This window comes from Amphiprion ocellaris, chromosome 18 (genome assembly GCF_022539595.1).
Source record: "Amphiprion ocellaris isolate individual 3 ecotype Okinawa chromosome 18, ASM2253959v1, whole genome shotgun sequence".
NCBI lineage: Eukaryota > Metazoa > Chordata > Actinopteri > Pomacentridae > Amphiprion > Amphiprion ocellaris.
In genome coordinates this window covers 26,595,628-26,613,201 of record NC_072783.1, presented here as the reverse complement: position 1 = coordinate 26,613,201, position 17,574 = coordinate 26,595,628, and the positions used below count along the sequence as shown (strand labels likewise).

The following is a 17,574-nucleotide window of genomic DNA, read 5'->3' as shown; positions in this document are numbered from 1 at the left end:
GGGGGCATCACGCTCTGTAAGCATGTCGGGTTATTATACTGTTAGAAAATTGGCAACTAATTTTATTATGTCCATGTATTTAAATGCTCTACTTAGAAGTGTTTGTACTTGTTATTCAAGCGAAGCTGCTCAGAAACATGAGGCACAGAGAAAACTTTCTGGCCCAATAAAACCGGCTCCCCGTTCATTACAGAATTCAGTTTAAGATTCTCCTGGTTACTTTTAAATCTCAATCTGGTCTGGCTCTGCTCAAATTTATAAACTTTAAACACCTTTTTTTTTTTTTTTTTTTTTACATACAATTACAAAATCCACTTGTACAAACAGGCACTTGTAAAATATTTTGTGTCTTTCCTCATGTCTTTTTTGTCTTCCTTTAATGCCTTGTTGTTGCTTTTTAATGCTTTATATATTTTTATTCACCTTGTAACTTTACAAGGACACCTTTTAGCAGATTGAATGTTGGTTGTGGTTTTACCTTTCCATCCTTTTTATATTCTTCCCTAGTTAAACTTGATCTCACCCATTTTTATTTGCAGCTGAGTTTTATTATTCACATTTCCTCTTCCTTACTATACATATAAAACTGTCTTATGCTTGTAATTAACAGTTCAGTAAAATTCAGTTGTATGCAAAAACTGTATTTTTTACTTCACTAAATTTGCCTATTCTTTTGAAAACATAAGTTGCCATGGTTTCATTGAAATCATTTCTGAAGGTCTTTTTTGAGAGGTACAATGAGCCAACCTTCCATAGAAAGAAAGATAAATGTTCAAACAATACACAGATTTCATGAACTTTATGTCTTTTTTTCCTTTCCTACCCCAAGAATCATCTCTTGCCCCGTTACACTGGGAACCACTGGACTATACTCTAGATAAAGTAGCTAAAACTAGATGCACAAACTACAACAGTAAAAGCCACAAAACGTCAGGACAACCAGCTGCTAATGCTAGTTTTTTAAATTAAGTAGGAGTCTGAAATAGTACTTCCACTTGTCATAGCGTACTTTTACTGCCCTATGCTGTGTTCATTTACACAAAGTCTCAGTACTTCTTTGATTGCTGCTTTCAAATACACTAAATTAGTGCAGTACAGATAAATTGCATTCCAAGAGTTTGAAATGCTTGTTGTCACATCATTCTGCAATGGAAGGTTTATTTGGATATGTTTTCCAGAGACTGTGAAGTTGATTGTTGTATGAACTCAACATCTGTTACAGAATAGAAAAGTTCTTGAAGCAAAAACTCCCATTGCCTTGACACATTTTTCAGTGGTCCTCCACGGATGTCGTCTCCAGAGGTACATCTACAACATCTGACATGCTTAAGCCTGCCATTGTGCAACAGTTTAGACAATATTTCTCTTGTCTTGTCATATTGAGTCAATGAGCAACAAAGTTTGTACGATAACTTGCAGAAGAAGAGAATCTCACATTTACAGGACAAAAACTCGACTCTTGCATAAGGAAAAAAAAAAGACACATCTGAGCTCAGTTCCTTATCAACAAAGAACACTTTTATTTATTCCATTTCTGAAGTTACTTTTTTTTTGGTCAGATATTAGATGTGAAGAGGACAGTGCACTCGGTAGGAGAGGTGACGGTGCACAGGGCAGCAGGCAGGGGGCAGCAGATGGGTGACAGAAGAAGAGGTTACTGGCAGGAAGAAGGAAATGAACACTGGAATGATTTACAGAGCAAAAACTGGACATTGTGTTACACTAATCCTGTAGGTAATCTTTAGCTTATTACTGAGACAGACACCAGTGAAATGATTTTCTAACCTGTGGACAATACGTGGGGGCTTTTGGTTTTGAATCCACAATGATTACTGCTGTTGGAGAGTTTTTCAAATGATCAGTTATTGTTTTATCGACTTAGAAGTATGTATATGTTGTCTGAATTGGGCCCGATACACCATGTCAGTGCTTATTAAACATTACTACATCTGAGAATACAATCTATTTTGTCCAATAGCAATTAATATAAGATATATATAGTGTTTTTAATTGCAAAATCCCAGTATCTCTGCCATGAGTTCAGGAATCTCTCTGCCACCCAAACCTATGACCTATGATCTCCATGTCTTCCATCCTCTGTCTTCCCCCCACCCCCATCACAGCCTGTCAGCAAAGCTAAATTTACCCGCCGTCTCACACAGTCTCGCAGCAAACCCCCAACACATATATATATATATATATATATATATATATATATATATATGCACACATTCTCTCTCACGTCTTTTACAGAAGGATCGAGCACATTCTAGTGCTCTCTCTCAGCCACAGTGATTCAGTTTGTGATGGCAAAAAAAAAACAACACAATGTTGAGTCAAGGCAACGTGTACACACAGATACTGGTCATTGTTCACATTCTCACACCAAAGTACAAAGGCATGGGCAGAATTTCAAACAAAAAAAAAAAAAAAACTCACGTAAATGTACACACACTCGTAAAGTGCACATATGGAAGGGAAGCTCTGAGGGATGAAGACATACACGGAATGAACTGGTGTTGACTCTGAGAGGGAGACAAAAATAATAATGATTTTATATGAAAAAATTAAAAACAAGCTCATACGGTGTGAAAGGCCGACATGGAGGGAAATGAATATTTTACATGATGGAGTGGTTTTCTTTACAGCAGCTGGTGTGGTTGTGTGTGTGATTTTGGGGAATACTGCAGCAAGAAATGCAACCAAATTGAAAATAATGGGCATAAAACAAACACCAGAACACTCACTCACTCACTCACTCACTCGCACCTCCAATCTAACTCCAGAATTTATTAGAAACTTGATGTAAAAAAACAAAAGACACCCTGACTGCTGCATCTTCTTGTTGCATTGCTTATTCTCCCTACTGCAATCATTCCTCACACTAAAAGGCAATCCAGGTGATTAAAAATAATATTTCCAACAGTATGATCATCAGGCATTTCCCACCAAAATTCAAAATCAAGTAAACAAAGTCAAAATAATGCACAAAATTGGTCAACAACAAATTATCAAAAACAACTAAGGCAGATGATTGAAATGAAAATAATTTTTAAAAAAAAAATGATAACGAAGAATCACAAACAAAAGCAGCAGTGGAAACGAGAGGCACAGAAATAAAGGTGTGATGGTGAGAAAAAAAGAGGAAAAAAAACACAGTCAGCTAGAATGGCCTCCAACATAAACCCCCTTCCCCCTCTCTCTCTAGAACAATCAGCTGGCAGGCCTCTTCACAGGGGCCACCTCTCTGTGTCTGCCAGTCCACTTTTGGCACAGATGACACGTGTTGAACCACACCGAGTAGAGTTATGACGGCCTGGCCGGGGATTTGGTGCCATCTATTGTCAGCCACAGCAAAGTGCCATTTGTGCACAGCCAAGCCTTGTTGGACGTCCATGAGGCTGGTGAGAAAAGTCAAATTATGGGTTCAGGGAGTCAATTTCAGATGTGTACAAGCCTCAAGAATCAGGACACGACTCCGGTCACAGCTGGAAGTCAAAAACTGGGTAGAAAGCGAAACTTTCGTTCCTTCATTTTGTCTTGCGGTTGTGATGAATAGCAATAGAACGGCAGCACACATGTAAGTCAGTACGAGGCAGAGCAGAGCAAGCATCAATCGTGACATATTTTTTAAAGAGAGAAATTGCCCCTCCCCCAAATAAATACAACAAAATTTTAAAAAGAAAAATGTAAACAAAGTCTACTCTGATGAGAGTCATGGTGGTGTCATGCATGTCATCTGGGAGGCTGAGCTACTTCCGTGTTCGGGTGTCCGGCTGCCCTGACCGGCGAGGTGCACAGGTGTAGGCTTGGTGAAGAGGCGATGAGCTCCTCCTACTCGACTTTCACACCCATCTTCTCTGTGTTTAGTAAGTAGAGGCTGTCGTCTATCAGGAAACTGGAGATGAATACAGAATAAAGTGAGGGTCATTCACCATCAGGTATTTATGTCTGCACGTGTAGCCGTGCCATTTCTCTTGATTTTATAAACGTTTTGTGGCAAAAATATAATCTTTCTTTCTTTGAGATGCTGTCTGAAATGCTTGTACTCAGCTCTGACACAATGGTAGGACAAACCTGTAGAAAAGGAAGTGCACGGGGATGGTGCTGAGGTGCCAAACAGCGTGAGCATCTAAGACCCAGAGCAGCGGAGGGAAGTCCAGCAGCTCCAGCAGGGCCAGACCATGAAGCAGCAGCACCACCAGGCCACACTTCCACCAGTAGGGCAGAGTCCTCCGGTTCTGCCAGCACCAACACAGCCACCACAGGAGGTTCACCATGCCTTTAAAAAAAACAAAAAAAAAAAAATGGTGAACTAAGACACCAAGGAAATTACATCATGTAAGCTGTTCTAAATGAAGTTTGAAGTACCTGTAAGTTCAGTAACAGTAAAAAAGCAGTGATTGTAACTTAGGTATTAATCCTCTGAACTCTAAAAACCACCAGCAGGTTTGAAATGTGTGTTTTCAATAAAACTGCCACACTATGCCATTTATCAGAGCCAGAAACTACAAAAACTGAAACAAAAGTCAGATTTTTAACTTAAACGAGTCACCTGTTATGTGCAGTTCTATCAGGAAAATGAACCAAATCTAGGCTGAAAATTTCATCAGAATCACTTCATTTTACATCTCATGTTAAAATTTAACCCTCGTAATGTCCTCCCTGTTGCCATACACCTTTTGCCTTCTGGGGTCAAAAATTAGCCCACCTGGTTTTACTATTATTTGAAGCACATAGTATAAATGGTCAATCAAATCTGTTTTATACCTTTAGTCTTACTTCAGTTTAACCCATTACCACAAATTGTTCCCTTCATTTTGGAATGTAGGGCCAAATAGATCTTGTTTACATAAAAGTATACGACTGCAAAAGATTTTAGGAGGGTTAAGATCAAGATTTTGCTCTAAGCAGATCTGGTAAGCACAAATAAAAATTGCATGCTCCTCAGTGAAGCCATTAGTGACACTGCTGTGATGAACAGTTAGGTGACAGAAAATAAGGGCCTGTTAGCTGAGAACTGGAATGAACTGCAGGCTGTGCTTACAGACAGGAGCCAAGTATGTAAACAAATTAAAATGAAAGTAATACAACGTCCCTACTATGTAGAGTCACCTTTTTTTTTACCATGTATAATCAAAGAAATTCAACTGTTGCTCCTTTTATTATGATTTGTTACAACTTTGTCATACCATACAAACTACTTTTATGAGTTCTCTCTACTTCTAGCCATGGTTGTGCTATAACTGCGTCATACTGCACAGATATATTGTGGTGAAAAATTAGTCTACGGTGAATAAAAGTGTGACAGGAGCTCAAAATGCCCAGAAAATGCTTTGAGCTCAGAGGGTTAAAAAAAATGTGGAGTACATGTAGTGCCTACTTGCTTTACATAAAAGCTATTAAGAGGCTGCTATTGTGAGAACTAAAGCAATGTGTGCTTTCTATTAAAATATCCCACTTGTTCCTGATCAAAGTGCAGATTTGTTATGCAGACTGACTCATCTCACCACTTGCTGATCTTTAAAATGGTGTACAGCAGCCCTGTGTATGAAACTAGACAAACTATTTCACATAAAATAGTAAAATTAAAGCTAGATCAGAGAGTGGAGCCCTGTCAAAAAGCTTCACACCTCCTCACAAGTCAGCCATTATACCCATAGATAGTTTATGATATTTTATATTATGATTATACCCAACCACATAAGAGCTTAAAGGTGACTTGTGAGCATTTACTGTACCGATGGTGGCATTCGCAGCCATGTTGTAGCCGTAGTCAAAACTGACAAAGGTCAAATATGACACGTGTGAGGTAAAGGCCAAGATGAGCAGGACTCCCACCATGCTGGACACCCCAGGTCGCCTCAGACCCAAAGTCCTGATGGTGGACACAAAGAACAGACAGAATGGAAGAACAGACAGGGTTATAACAGAGAATTCCACAAGTCGAGAGTCCAAGCAGATTTTTTCGATTATACATAGATAAATAGGTTGTTTTGACAAATATTTCAACGTTATTTAAAAAGAATTGTCCAAATGTGACGTATTAAGGACTTTATCTTTCAGGGTTTTTGGGCCTGAGATGCATCAGATTTTATATTATGAAGAAATATTAGCAGAAACAATCTTTTATGCATAATCAACTTAAAAACTTTTTTGTTTTATTTTCCTTTAAGGACTTAATTTTTCAATGTTTTTGACCCTGAAATACGTTACATTTACCCATTGTTTAAAAATTACGTAGTTATATTAGTGTAGACAACCTATTTTTTAATGTATATTCAAATTAAAAAGTTGTTTTTATTTTTCAGTGTTCTTTGTCTCAAATTGTTCAGATCCTGTGTTCAGGCCTGAGATATGTCACATTTGCGCATTTCTTGTTAAATTATGTAAAAATATTAGTAGAAACAACCTATTTATTTATGTATAATCGATGTAACCCTGTAAACCCATATATTAAAAAAAATAAGTATATACAACAAAAAATACTAATAAAAAAATAAAACGATGTACTTTTGCAACAGTGAGTTTTACAAGGTTAAGTTTTTCAGATTGCTTGACATCACTACTGACTTCTGCTGAAGTTAATATTTGATCATTTATATTGTAAGAATTAATTTTTTATCCCTGAAATAGCAGACAGAAACCCACAGTCAGTGATCACCAGCTTTGAATATGATTTTAGATCTCCGACATCATTCATAGTTCACATGGAATACCTGCTTTAGAGCTTACCTGACACAACACAGGTAGATTGAGTAAAGAATGACTGCTGTCGCACAGAAATAGTCCATTTTCTGAAAGACAAGGAGATTTAAAAACCTTTACTAGCCCCACAATCCAACAATAAGATCAACAAAAGGATTTGTGCGTGTCTTTAAAGATACACTGCACCCTCCTTTTGTCACTAATTGCATTAGGATATTACTGATTTACTAAGCTCCTTAGCAAAGAAAACAGCAGAACCCTCATCTCATTAGGTGGTCGGGCAGTTGGAAAGGTATTTTAATGGCTCTACCACACAATAAAGCTACATGAGGTGGTATTTTTCTTTAATTAACGCTAAATCAGCTGAAAAGGTTGCTTTTAGCTCTTTTTTTCAGACCGCTGATCTGTCTATTTAGCCAACTAGCTGTATATAAACAGCCGCTGCCAGCTAACAAGCTGAGACTTTATCAGGAGTAATTGGACCAAAATGGGAATGAAATATGAACTATTATTCAGTTTAATCGCATAGGTCAGAAAAACTTTATCAACTAATGGCTCTTTTTGCTGTCAGTTATTCTGCCGTCAAGTGGACAAAAATAGTCATATTATAAGCATCTAGCCATTTATGAATCCTTACCTCAGTGAGATAGGTGTCCCGGGTGTGAAAAACTGTGGACCACAACCAGGCATTGAGAGAAACCTAAACAAGCACAAGTACAGGCTGTTGTTAAACATGCATGCTAGGCTTTGTCATATATTTGTGTAACGTCACAACAGACACAGCAGAACTGGAGTATCCATTCATCTTGCCATTTTTATTCATTTGAGCTTTTCATTTTATGAGACCAAAAAAGGGCTCTGATGTCATCCAATCAGCGGCTGCTTGAAGTACCGAGGTCTAAACACAAACACTGGGGTGACCAGGTGTTCTCTGTAGCTGCATCCAGGCTCTGGAACAAGATCCCCCCCAACATGCGCACCATCACTGACCTGGGTCTTTTTCAATCAAAGCTCAAAACCTTCCTGTTTAAAATGGCTCTTAATACCTAGCAGCATAGTGACATTTTATTACTTTGATTTCTTTTAGATGTATATTTTACTACTGTGTCTGTTTCAAGTTACTGTGCTGTTTTTAAGTTATTCTCTTGTCTTTCACTGTGAAGCACTTTGGTCACCCTTTGGGCTGCTGTAAAGGGATCTCTAAATAAATTTTGATTGATTGATTTTGTCCAGATCCCCCAGACGCAGAGGGTAACTCACCAGAGAGAAGGCGTTGATAGTGTGGTACATGGGGCTCTGGCGTGGCACCGTGCTCCGATAGCGCAGCAGCATGAGAAGGCAAGCCAGGCCATTTAGCAGAGAGGCCAGCGCAGATGCTGGCTCCTCGAAACACAGGAAACGCGCAAATGGCCACTGGGAGAAATAAAACACATCACCTGTGATTTCAAATTTAACTCAAAGTTGTTCAAGTAAAACAAAGTTGAAGCGTGGAAAGTCAGAAATCCAAAGTTTATTATTTCAAAACTATAAGTAATAGCATAATGTGTTACTATTGCTGAATGAATTCAGGTATGATTTGTGGCAAATCTTTTCTAACTTTTGTGTGATGCACATTTTGGCCTTCAGTAGAAGAACAGACCTTGCCGTGGAACTGTGGGACGCTGTACCCCTCAGCCTGGTAAAGGCCCACAGTGGTCCACATGCACTGATAGCGACAGTCATCACGGCAGGTCCAACCTGGAAACAAAGAAGAAGGAGTGGAAGACATCAGAGTCAAGTTAAACTTGTCTTACGAATAATCAACAGTGAAAAAAATCCGTAAATTTTTATTATTAGCTGTAAAGAGATCGCCTACTTATCAACTCTGATTAGAAAACACAACTGTTGTAGTAATTTTTAAGCAAAAAAATCACTGTGGTGGAAAATTTTATTTGTCTACGACATTCACCAAACTGTTCTAAAATATCTTAACGAGTTGAGAGGAACAAAATGAACAGTCCCTGATCTTTGGCCTTCTTGTAGATTTATTGAATACTACACAGAGAGTACAACATACAAAGCTGGTTTCAAGGGCAACTAAAATTGTCACAGAACGTACTAACTTAAATCATACTCGTTATCCAGCCCAATGTGCATCATACACCCCAAAATGTATCATAGTAGTTCGACTGTCTCCTCATGTTCAGGAGCTGCACGTTATGCTTACATCAAATCATGCAATCTCTGTTCAGCCTGCCTTTTGACCTGATCATTGCAAACTATGCCTTCTGAGCAGTTTTACAAAACACTCCTATCAAAGCTGTCTAGAACAGTTCATACATGGACCTTACTCATAGATTTTCAACCTTCTGATTATTTACCGCCATCATATTTATCTAACGTCTTACACATTTCCACATGCATATCAAACACAAGGCTCAAATGGTTATAGACTAAAACATCCTGTGCTTTTGCTGTCAGCAGCATGAGGAGCTGCTGCTTTTCTCTGTTTCATAAGGAAGAGTAATAAATAAATGCCTTTTTTAAAAAGTAAGACACTTTTTTTACTGCTAGTAAAACAAAATCATACAATCAAAGATGTAGCATTGGAGATCTTTTGTTCAAATAAACTAATAATAACAATCAGTCAGTAGCAGCCCTAAGACTATTCTCTCTGTATTTATAGCTGTAGATAAAGAGGCCTTTATTCTGCTCCTCTTTGCAAGTTGATGCCAACTTGTTGTATGTTTAAATCTCACCATGGCCACACTATACAAATGTTAATAATGGAGCAAAGGTGGAATTACAATAGGAGTGGGTGACACCCTGCTCGGCCTGTTAAACTGGTTGTTTGGGTTATGAAACGGTTGTACATGTTTCGAGAAACGTCAGAGATGAGAGAATATATGGGATTAAAAGTCACATAGCAGCCATGACAGACGCAGAGGAAGCGGCAGGAAGCTGCTGCACGGAGGACCGAACACACAGAGGATGTTTATAAAGTCATGAGTGTAAATTTGCGAATGTTAAAATAGAATATTTACAGTACAGTGGGTGTAAGTGTTGAGAAGCGTCTAGCTAGCGGGCTAAGTTAGCTTAAGTTACCTGGCCCGGAACAACTCACCTGTCAGCGCCATGTACTGCGGCTGGGCGGACTGGAAGCCGCGTAGCCGAGCCCCGGTGCAGTTAGTCCGGACACACTGCTTCACACAGTCTCGGTAAACCGGCTCCTTGTCGCCTTGAGAGGACTGCACGGTGGTCGCCGACATGAGGAGCAGGAGCACAGCGGTCAGAGCGGGGAGTCTGACAGATGTGCAGCGGGGCGACGCTGCGGCCATGGCGGCGGCTCTCTGCCCGTCAGGACTCACGAAGGCACGGCGGAACGACAGCGGCACTAAGCCCACGGTCCGCATCAGCACAGGGCCATCCCGGGTTTGTGGCGACAAACCGGGCCTGAAGTGTTTACAGTCACAGAGTCCGGTGCTCTGCTGCCGCTGGTCACCGTCCACTGTCACACTGCGCTTCCTGTCGCCATCTCCACAATAAAACAACGTCTGTGTGTGTTTTCAGCGACAAAACATCGAGTTATGAAGCTACACACAGCTAATAGTTCAGTTTGACCATCTCACATAGCTGGGGAAAATAATGCACTCTTTGTTTGCCGCCTTGTTTGTTAGATACAGTCTGCGTATTTTAAAGTGACATGCTGGCAGCTTTAATTTTGAAGGCAGGAGGATTTGTTGCAGTTGGTTTTACATCCTGTTTGGAATTGAAACGTCACTGAGTCACGTGATCCATGAGTCATCGCTTTGGACATTTCCTATCATTTTACAGTTTTTTTTGTTGATAAGCTTCATTTTATAGCCTTTCGATCAACTTTAGGAAACGGAAATAAAATAACAAGAGCAACAAAAAACTTTTTGTGCATTAACTATTAAATTATTAGGTATTTGTTATTGTTTATTTATTATATTACCAATGCTAGTTTATTATCACTATACCTTAGTTTACCGTGACGTCAAACGTGTCGTCATACAGCACAGTTGTATGACGACACGTTTGAAGGAAGGAACCGCTGTGGCCTTCGTTAAGTCACAACACGCCTAGTTGCTTTGCAAGCACTCTGTGATTTTCATCAACAGCTGGAAACATAAACAAATGACACAGAGAATAAATAAAAACTACCAACATGGATTCAACATGTGTGTTGATATAAAAACGTGGATTCAAGAATCATACCACTAAATCTTTTTTTTAAAGTATGATTTTAGTAGTTATTATCTTTAATGTAATCAAACATTTAAAATGTATAAAATAATAATTTCATTGTGGAAATATAGTTTTAAAAAGTGCAATTTAATGGCCAAATGTTGTAAAAGAACAAAGCATCATTTGAAAAAACGTAATTTTTTGAGGTGGGTGTCAAATACCTTGCATTTCATTGTGATGCTTTTGTGACTCTTTGGAGTGGTTTTGCATTTCTTTCATCCTAACTTTGCATGTCATTGGTGGCGTTTTTTTGTTGTTGTAATTTTGCATCTTATGTCATTTTGTGTGCTCATTTTGTCATTTTGCATGCCATTTTCATTGTGGTTGTTTTGTGTACTCATTTTGTGTGTTGTGGTAGTTCTGTACATTTTTGAGGCCATTTTGCCTTTTTTTGCCTTTTTTGACAGGCTCTGGTCAGTTTACTTTAACAGAAGGTGCGTCTGAAGAATTTAATCCAGTGACCCTAAAACTAAAGCTTATATAAGCTCATATTAGCTTAAATAAAGCTTGGTGGCATGTATATGCAGATTATGTATTCTGTGAATGTACTAAAGGACACCTTAAATAAAACAGGTCCAACTTTGACAACTGAGTGAAACCATGCCTCTTAATCTTTCAGTCACCAGAACATAATTATTTGATTTGATTGATTTATATGTTGTCACATTTATTTGTGTCTCAGTAGTAGCCAGTTAAGGACTTGCAAGGCAATAATGCAAAGACTGCAACTGATCTGAATTTAGAGTGCAGTGCTTCTCCTTAATAGGTTTGTGTTATTGTAGTTATTTTGGTTGTCCCTCTGTCCCGCATATTTAGAGTCATGAGTTGCTTGGAGAAATTACGTGGCAAATGGCTTTCCTTTGAGATAACAGATAGACTTTAAAGGTCAGCAGTTCTGACCAGTTTTTAGCCACTGCTGTAATCTCCATAAAAAAAATAGCTCCATCTAAACCTTAATAATGCTTCACTATATGCATATTCCAGTCAGAGTGCAGTCAGTGCTCTACAGGGCTGCTCTCACCCACACTCCCACTTAAACCAGCAGACACAGTGTCGTACGAAAGATAGTGGATTTTATTTGTTCTTCTTTATTCGTTACAGTGGAGACAGACACAGTCACAACAACAGGAGAGAAACAGCAGCAAGAAGGAGGAAGAAAGACGTTTATTCCCTTTCCTGCCTCCCACTCACCATCTTTCACTATCTCTTTCGCTATTTACAGGACTTCAGAAAAAAATCATGCGTTCCTCCTTTCACTGCACCTTTTCCGTTCACACCTGTGTATAAGAGAGTTTGGGAGAGTGATTAAAAAGAGAGGGGCAGGTAAACTATTATAGTACAGTACACCCACTCTTTTACTGTACACTCCTCTCCTATACAAACAGAGTGGGAGATCCATAAAACACTCTGTGTCTGGTTGAAACTAACAGACCGCCGGGGTCAGACTGCTCACTTGTTTCAAGCGAATGACTGCGCATGCACCACAGCACCCAAGAAACATTTTGACCAACCACTGTATACACTGGACTGCATATGCATAGTATACGTAGGTATGATGCATGCACTGTTGGCCTCAACACAAGAAGGACAGAATGAGTGATGGGGAAAAGGAAGAGGAACAAGAGACAGGGACAGAGATAGAGAGAGTGTTTCAGTGTCATAAGATTATTTTTATTGAAAATAATCCCATGTTCCCCTGTTGGTACTCACACACAAACACCCCCACAGCCGTCCATCCTCTTACGGAGTCTCTCGATAAAGGAGACAAGTCTTTTTTTGTATTGAACTGGCAAGTGGAAAGAGCGGGCCTGGGCGCGAGTGTGTGCAAGGAAGCTACGGCGTTGTAGGAGAGGGGTTGAGTAGATGGTGTGATGACGGTTGGTTTTAACGGAGGGTGAGGTCTTGAGAGAGAAGGATTTACTCTTCCTTTTCCTCTCCGTGTGTGATGACGTAGCAGATGTTCTTGTAGTCCACATTGCCAGCCACATCAGGGGGGAAGGCAGCCCACAGGTTGGTCATCTGCAGCGGAGGGAGTAAAGAAATGTCTTACAAAACCCTGAGCATAAGATGGTACAGTTGTAGAATTAGACAAAGACCGATCAGCTCACCTCCTCAGCGGTGAACCTGTCGCACTGGGTGGTCAGGAGCTCCTCAAGGCTGGAAAAATAAAGAAGATTGATTTAAGACTATGCCACAAAGAGTTTAGAGTGCTGTGGTAGAAGATAAGGTAAAGGTAACAGCTCTTACAATTCCTTCTTGATGGCGCCAGTGCCCTCGGGGTCCAGGACCTTGAAAGCGCTCACGATGACGTCCTCGGGATCAGCACCTAAGAGAAATAGAAGGTCAATTAGTCTTGATTCAAAGAGAATAAGGAATTATATTAAGCATAAAAAAGAAAGAAAATATAAGAAGTGACCCAAAAGGCAGCGTTGAATAGTTTAAGTCTGTCAACGCACCCTTCAGCTTCTCGCCGAACATGGTCAGGAAGACAGTGAAGTTGATGGGGCCGCTGGCCTCCTTCACCATGGCCTCCAGCTCCTCATTCTTCACATTCAGTTGGCCCATGGTGGCCAGCACGTCCCTGAGGTCGTCCTTGCTGATGATGCCATCTCTGTTCTGGTCGATGATTGTGAAAGCCTTGCCAGAGACACAGAGAAGCGATTAATCAAAGAGCATAAAAAACAAATTGTGTTGTTGGCGAGGGTGATCGAGGCAGATGACATTCAAAAGTCCTTCCTCAAACTAAAATACAATTACTCGAAACTGTGAAAACTGAGATTCTCACATTTCTCACAAGTCTTAATCATAAGACTTGCTAATCATAATTATTTGCGTGAGACGACCTGCCAACGTAAACGCGTGAATGTGGGGCTGTTATCTGCTTCTCTTTCCACATAGCAGGGCGTAGCAACCAGTGAAACCAAAGATGGCATTGGGAACCTTTTGGGACTTGGCAGCTGGTCGGCCACTTGTCTTTCTAAGGTGTTAAAATGGTTTCGGAATGTGAGACAAGCCCCTTGCGACATTTAAGGAGAAGGTATTGATTACAGCTGTCATCCTTTTGCCTTGTGACTAAATCTTCTGACCCTGTCACCAATGTTCTTTCACCTTCTGAGGTCTATAAAGGGTCAGATCAGCTACTGTAGCCATTGTGTTCTCTTACATTTATACCTGGTTACTAAAGTAAACCCCAGAATTAATCCAGATTTTATTATTTAGCAATAACAACAATAATCTCTTTGTTAAGCAAACCACTACAACTTTAAACGTTCAAAAAAGCTTCATTTGACGGATGAAAAAATTATTTTGTTGCCCCTATTCTTCCCTAAATGTAGACAAAACTTTAAGATCTCAAATGTTTTCTTGTTCTTTCCACTTTGAGTCCCTCTTTCCTGCTTTCATTAATATTACTGTCCACCAGCTGTTGGGCTGCATTCCAGTGGAGTCACAGAGCCGAATTACTGAGCTAGCACAGGGGAGAGGTAGCTGCTGTCATCAGAAAAGCTCAGATTTACCGTCCTGTCATGCTGATGAGGACATTTTTTGCTGTCACGCAGCTAAACTCATCGGAAGCTTTCTCACGTTACCTCTGATGTCAAACCATACGTGGAGTCATCAGTTACACGAGCACCACAAAGGACCTGAGATCTGTCTGCTAGAAAACTTGAAGTGCGTGAGATGCGATGGAGAAAAATGTTACCTCCTTGTACTCCTGGATCTGGCTCTGCTCAAACATGGAGAACACATTGGAGGATCCACCCTCACCCTGCTGCTGCCTCCTCTTGGCCTTCTTGGGTGCCTGAGAAAATGATAGAAGGTAAAATACACCTCAAACACACAGCACATGAATCGAACTAACAGATTCTGGATAAATCTGGTGAAAAAAGGACCTAAATTCTTGGTTTTATCCATTCATACATCTCTATTGTTCCTTAAAGTCTCCTAAATAAATACAGGTAAATAGATCTACATGGTGGCTTGTGCAAATCTGCCAATTAAACCACACTTTAGAGTGAAGTGACAATTTTTTTCTTCAAAAAATATCGCCCATCTTTAATCTATCATTCAATTTATGATAAAATACAATATAAAGTCTCTGAGTAATATAAACATAAAGCAAATATCTCCAAAACGATTGAATTTTACTATTAAGTTTATGTGTTAGCCAAAGTTTGGCTCATGTTAGCAGATAAAAGCTCAAACTGGGTCCAAATCCAGAGTTGGGAGGCTTGATTTAAAAGACTCCCCCAGTTTTCACTTCATGGGATGCTGGTAATCCAGATAGCAAATGTATCAGTGATGCTCTCATCTCATCAGAGAAGATCTTAGATCCTACAGTCTGTTCTTCCACACTCACCATCTCTCAAATTTGGGGGGTTGTTGGTGGTCAAGAAGAGAAGCCTACGCCAAGCCGATGTGACTGACATGTAAGCATTGGACCCTTGGGGCCTTATATACTAGCCCACGGGGGGCTAACTTTAGGCGCACCATCAGGTTTGGCAGGAAAACAGAGCTGAGGGAAAGTAAGAGAAAGAGGGAGGAGCGAGGAGGTGACAGAGCAGATCAGCTTACTGATGCTCCAAAATAGGCCACAGGAGTCTTGGAATGAGGTGATTTCAATGCCAACTCACAGGAATGACTTTGGTGGAATCTGTGGACTAATATGGCCAAATGGACGGACAGGACACACAGAGGGACTAACTGAACTGCCCCCATTCCCTATTTTCTTCTTCTTGACATACTGAGAGTCTTTGTTGTGGCTATTTTTGACACCTTTATATCCACAGTGAGAGAACAAAGCACAACCTGTGATTATAATCCACACAAACACAGATGGGAAGGATGTCCTGCAGTCGACCTGGACACTGCTTTCTATTAATTAACACCCCTGAGCAGCTCGATGTGCCAGCATGTATTTGCAGAGAGCATATCGTGAAGTCATCACCTGTCTAAATGATAGGTTTCATACTACTACCGGATCAGTAGTGGCCATCTGGGTTTATAAACAGTCATGAAACTTGTTGGCTGATGGTTACTGGTCCAGATCCAGTAATGACACACGACTACCAGGCCTCTAGAAACAGTGACTACGCATCAATGAGAAATGCAAACAGACCGTTAATACTGAGAAAAGGGAGTGTACAGTGTGGAAATACTGTATATTTAACTCACACATTGGGTTTGAAGAAAAAAAATAACAGAAAAACACACTATGAAATTGTCTACATGCATTACATTTAAACCAATATAGAGTCTATGTGTGTCTTTGATCTCTGATTATTAGTAACATCTCTGATGGAAAACAGCAAATGATGATTAGACTAAATGAGCAGCTTTCCCACCATGGATGCACTAATTTGAGTTCCTCCTGGACGTTCCCAGTATAGTTTCTTCAGAACGGGAGGACAGTGACCCACCCACTAAACACCATATATGAGCTCCATAGGCTACCATCAATCACACCACTGTACAGCTAAGGTATGTATTGGAACCAGCACCAGCGTCAGCCGATACTGTGTCTGCGCTCGCTTGTAGCCTCACTAGTATTTTAAGTGGCAAAATATGACCTAAATTCTCTAAAAGGAGCAACATTTCTGAATATTTTTTTTTAAAAATGGGTTTCGTTAATTGATTTTATTTGATCAAAGATCTGGTTGCTGATAAGTGAGATCAGTGACAATGATTTGGAGCGAAGAAAACAACAGTTAATTCTACATAAAGATGGTTGCGATCAGATTCGAGGCCAATGCTTCAAGCTGTGGGCTTGAAGGTGAAAAGAGAGAGAGACACAGAGGGAGAAGGACCAGTCAAAGTCCATAAAAACTAGACAGCTGTACAGACGGAAATAGCTCCGCTGCCCCCCACCGTTCTCTTTATCAGCCATTTTGACTCTCTTCTAAAATTCAACAGACTTTGCCCTTCTTGGCCTGTGTCGCCTCCAGACAACTGCCCTGTCCTTTTTTTACCCCAAGCATTTGTCTGACCTAAAGTAAAGGAGGTTTAAAGCTTTAATTCACTGGTATTATAAAAACCGGACACATAAAGTTATCAATAACATTGATACTCAGGAGATGAGGAGTAATATGCTTCTTAGGTTTAGAGAAATATGGTCTGTTGATATTTGGTATAAACCAAAACTATGAGCTTACTGTCTCATAAAGGATAAACACAGTGTGGAACCTTATGTGAAGTATAATGTAAACAAAACACGGATATCCCTGTGTGAACAGTTACACTCAGCAACATTACCGTTAGCTTTAGAGACTGGGAGGTTTAATGCTACTCCAGAGAAGGACAAACCTTGTTTGCTGTGTAATTTAGGTGAAGTTAAGAATGAGATTCATTTTATGTTTTACTGTCCTGTATACGAAGATGTAGTGAGGTACTTTTCAGTAAGGTGTCCTCTGTTTATGCTGATTTCTTTTGGTTGGAAGACAATGTTAAATTTGAGTTTTAATGCTAGAATTTCTTTGCTAGGTCTGGGATAAAAGACAGCATATTAGGGCCTTGTCCACACGTAGCAGGGTTTTTGTAAAACCGAATATCCTGCCCCCTCCGTCTAGAAAAAAACTTACGTACACACCACCTCGTTTTTAGAATAAAACTTCATCCACACCT

General features: G+C 40.0%; 2 protein-coding genes across 2 annotated transcripts; both read right to left on the bottom strand.

Moving 5' to 3' along the window:
- Nucleotides 1-2,342: 2,342 nt before the first annotated feature.
- On the bottom strand, nt 2,343-10,214 carry pgap3 (post-GPI attachment to proteins phospholipase 3). The gene is made up of 8 exons (XM_023284189.3): nt 9,812-10,214; nt 8,348-8,445; nt 7,969-8,121; nt 7,346-7,408; nt 6,736-6,797; nt 5,742-5,878; nt 4,078-4,282; nt 2,343-3,898 (listed from the first exon to the last, which is right to left on the bottom strand). The coding sequence occupies exons 1-8, from the start codon at nt 10,098-10,100 to the stop codon at nt 3,835-3,837; spliced, it is 1,071 nt and encodes a 356-aa protein (XP_023139957.2). The 5' UTR covers nt 10,101-10,214; the 3' UTR covers nt 2,343-3,834.
- A 1,798-nt stretch (nt 10,215-12,012) lies between these two features.
- On the bottom strand, nt 12,013-15,463 carry mylpfb (myosin light chain, phosphorylatable, fast skeletal muscle b). Its single transcript, XM_023284150.3, has 6 exons — nt 15,314-15,463; nt 14,657-14,755; nt 13,413-13,593; nt 13,204-13,282; nt 13,065-13,113; nt 12,013-12,975 (listed from the first exon to the last, which is right to left on the bottom strand). The coding sequence occupies exons 1-6, from the start codon at nt 15,314-15,316 to the stop codon at nt 12,874-12,876; spliced, it is 513 nt and encodes a 170-aa protein (XP_023139918.1). The 5' UTR covers nt 15,317-15,463; the 3' UTR covers nt 12,013-12,873.
- Between the last annotated feature and the right edge of the window lie 2,111 nt (nt 15,464-17,574).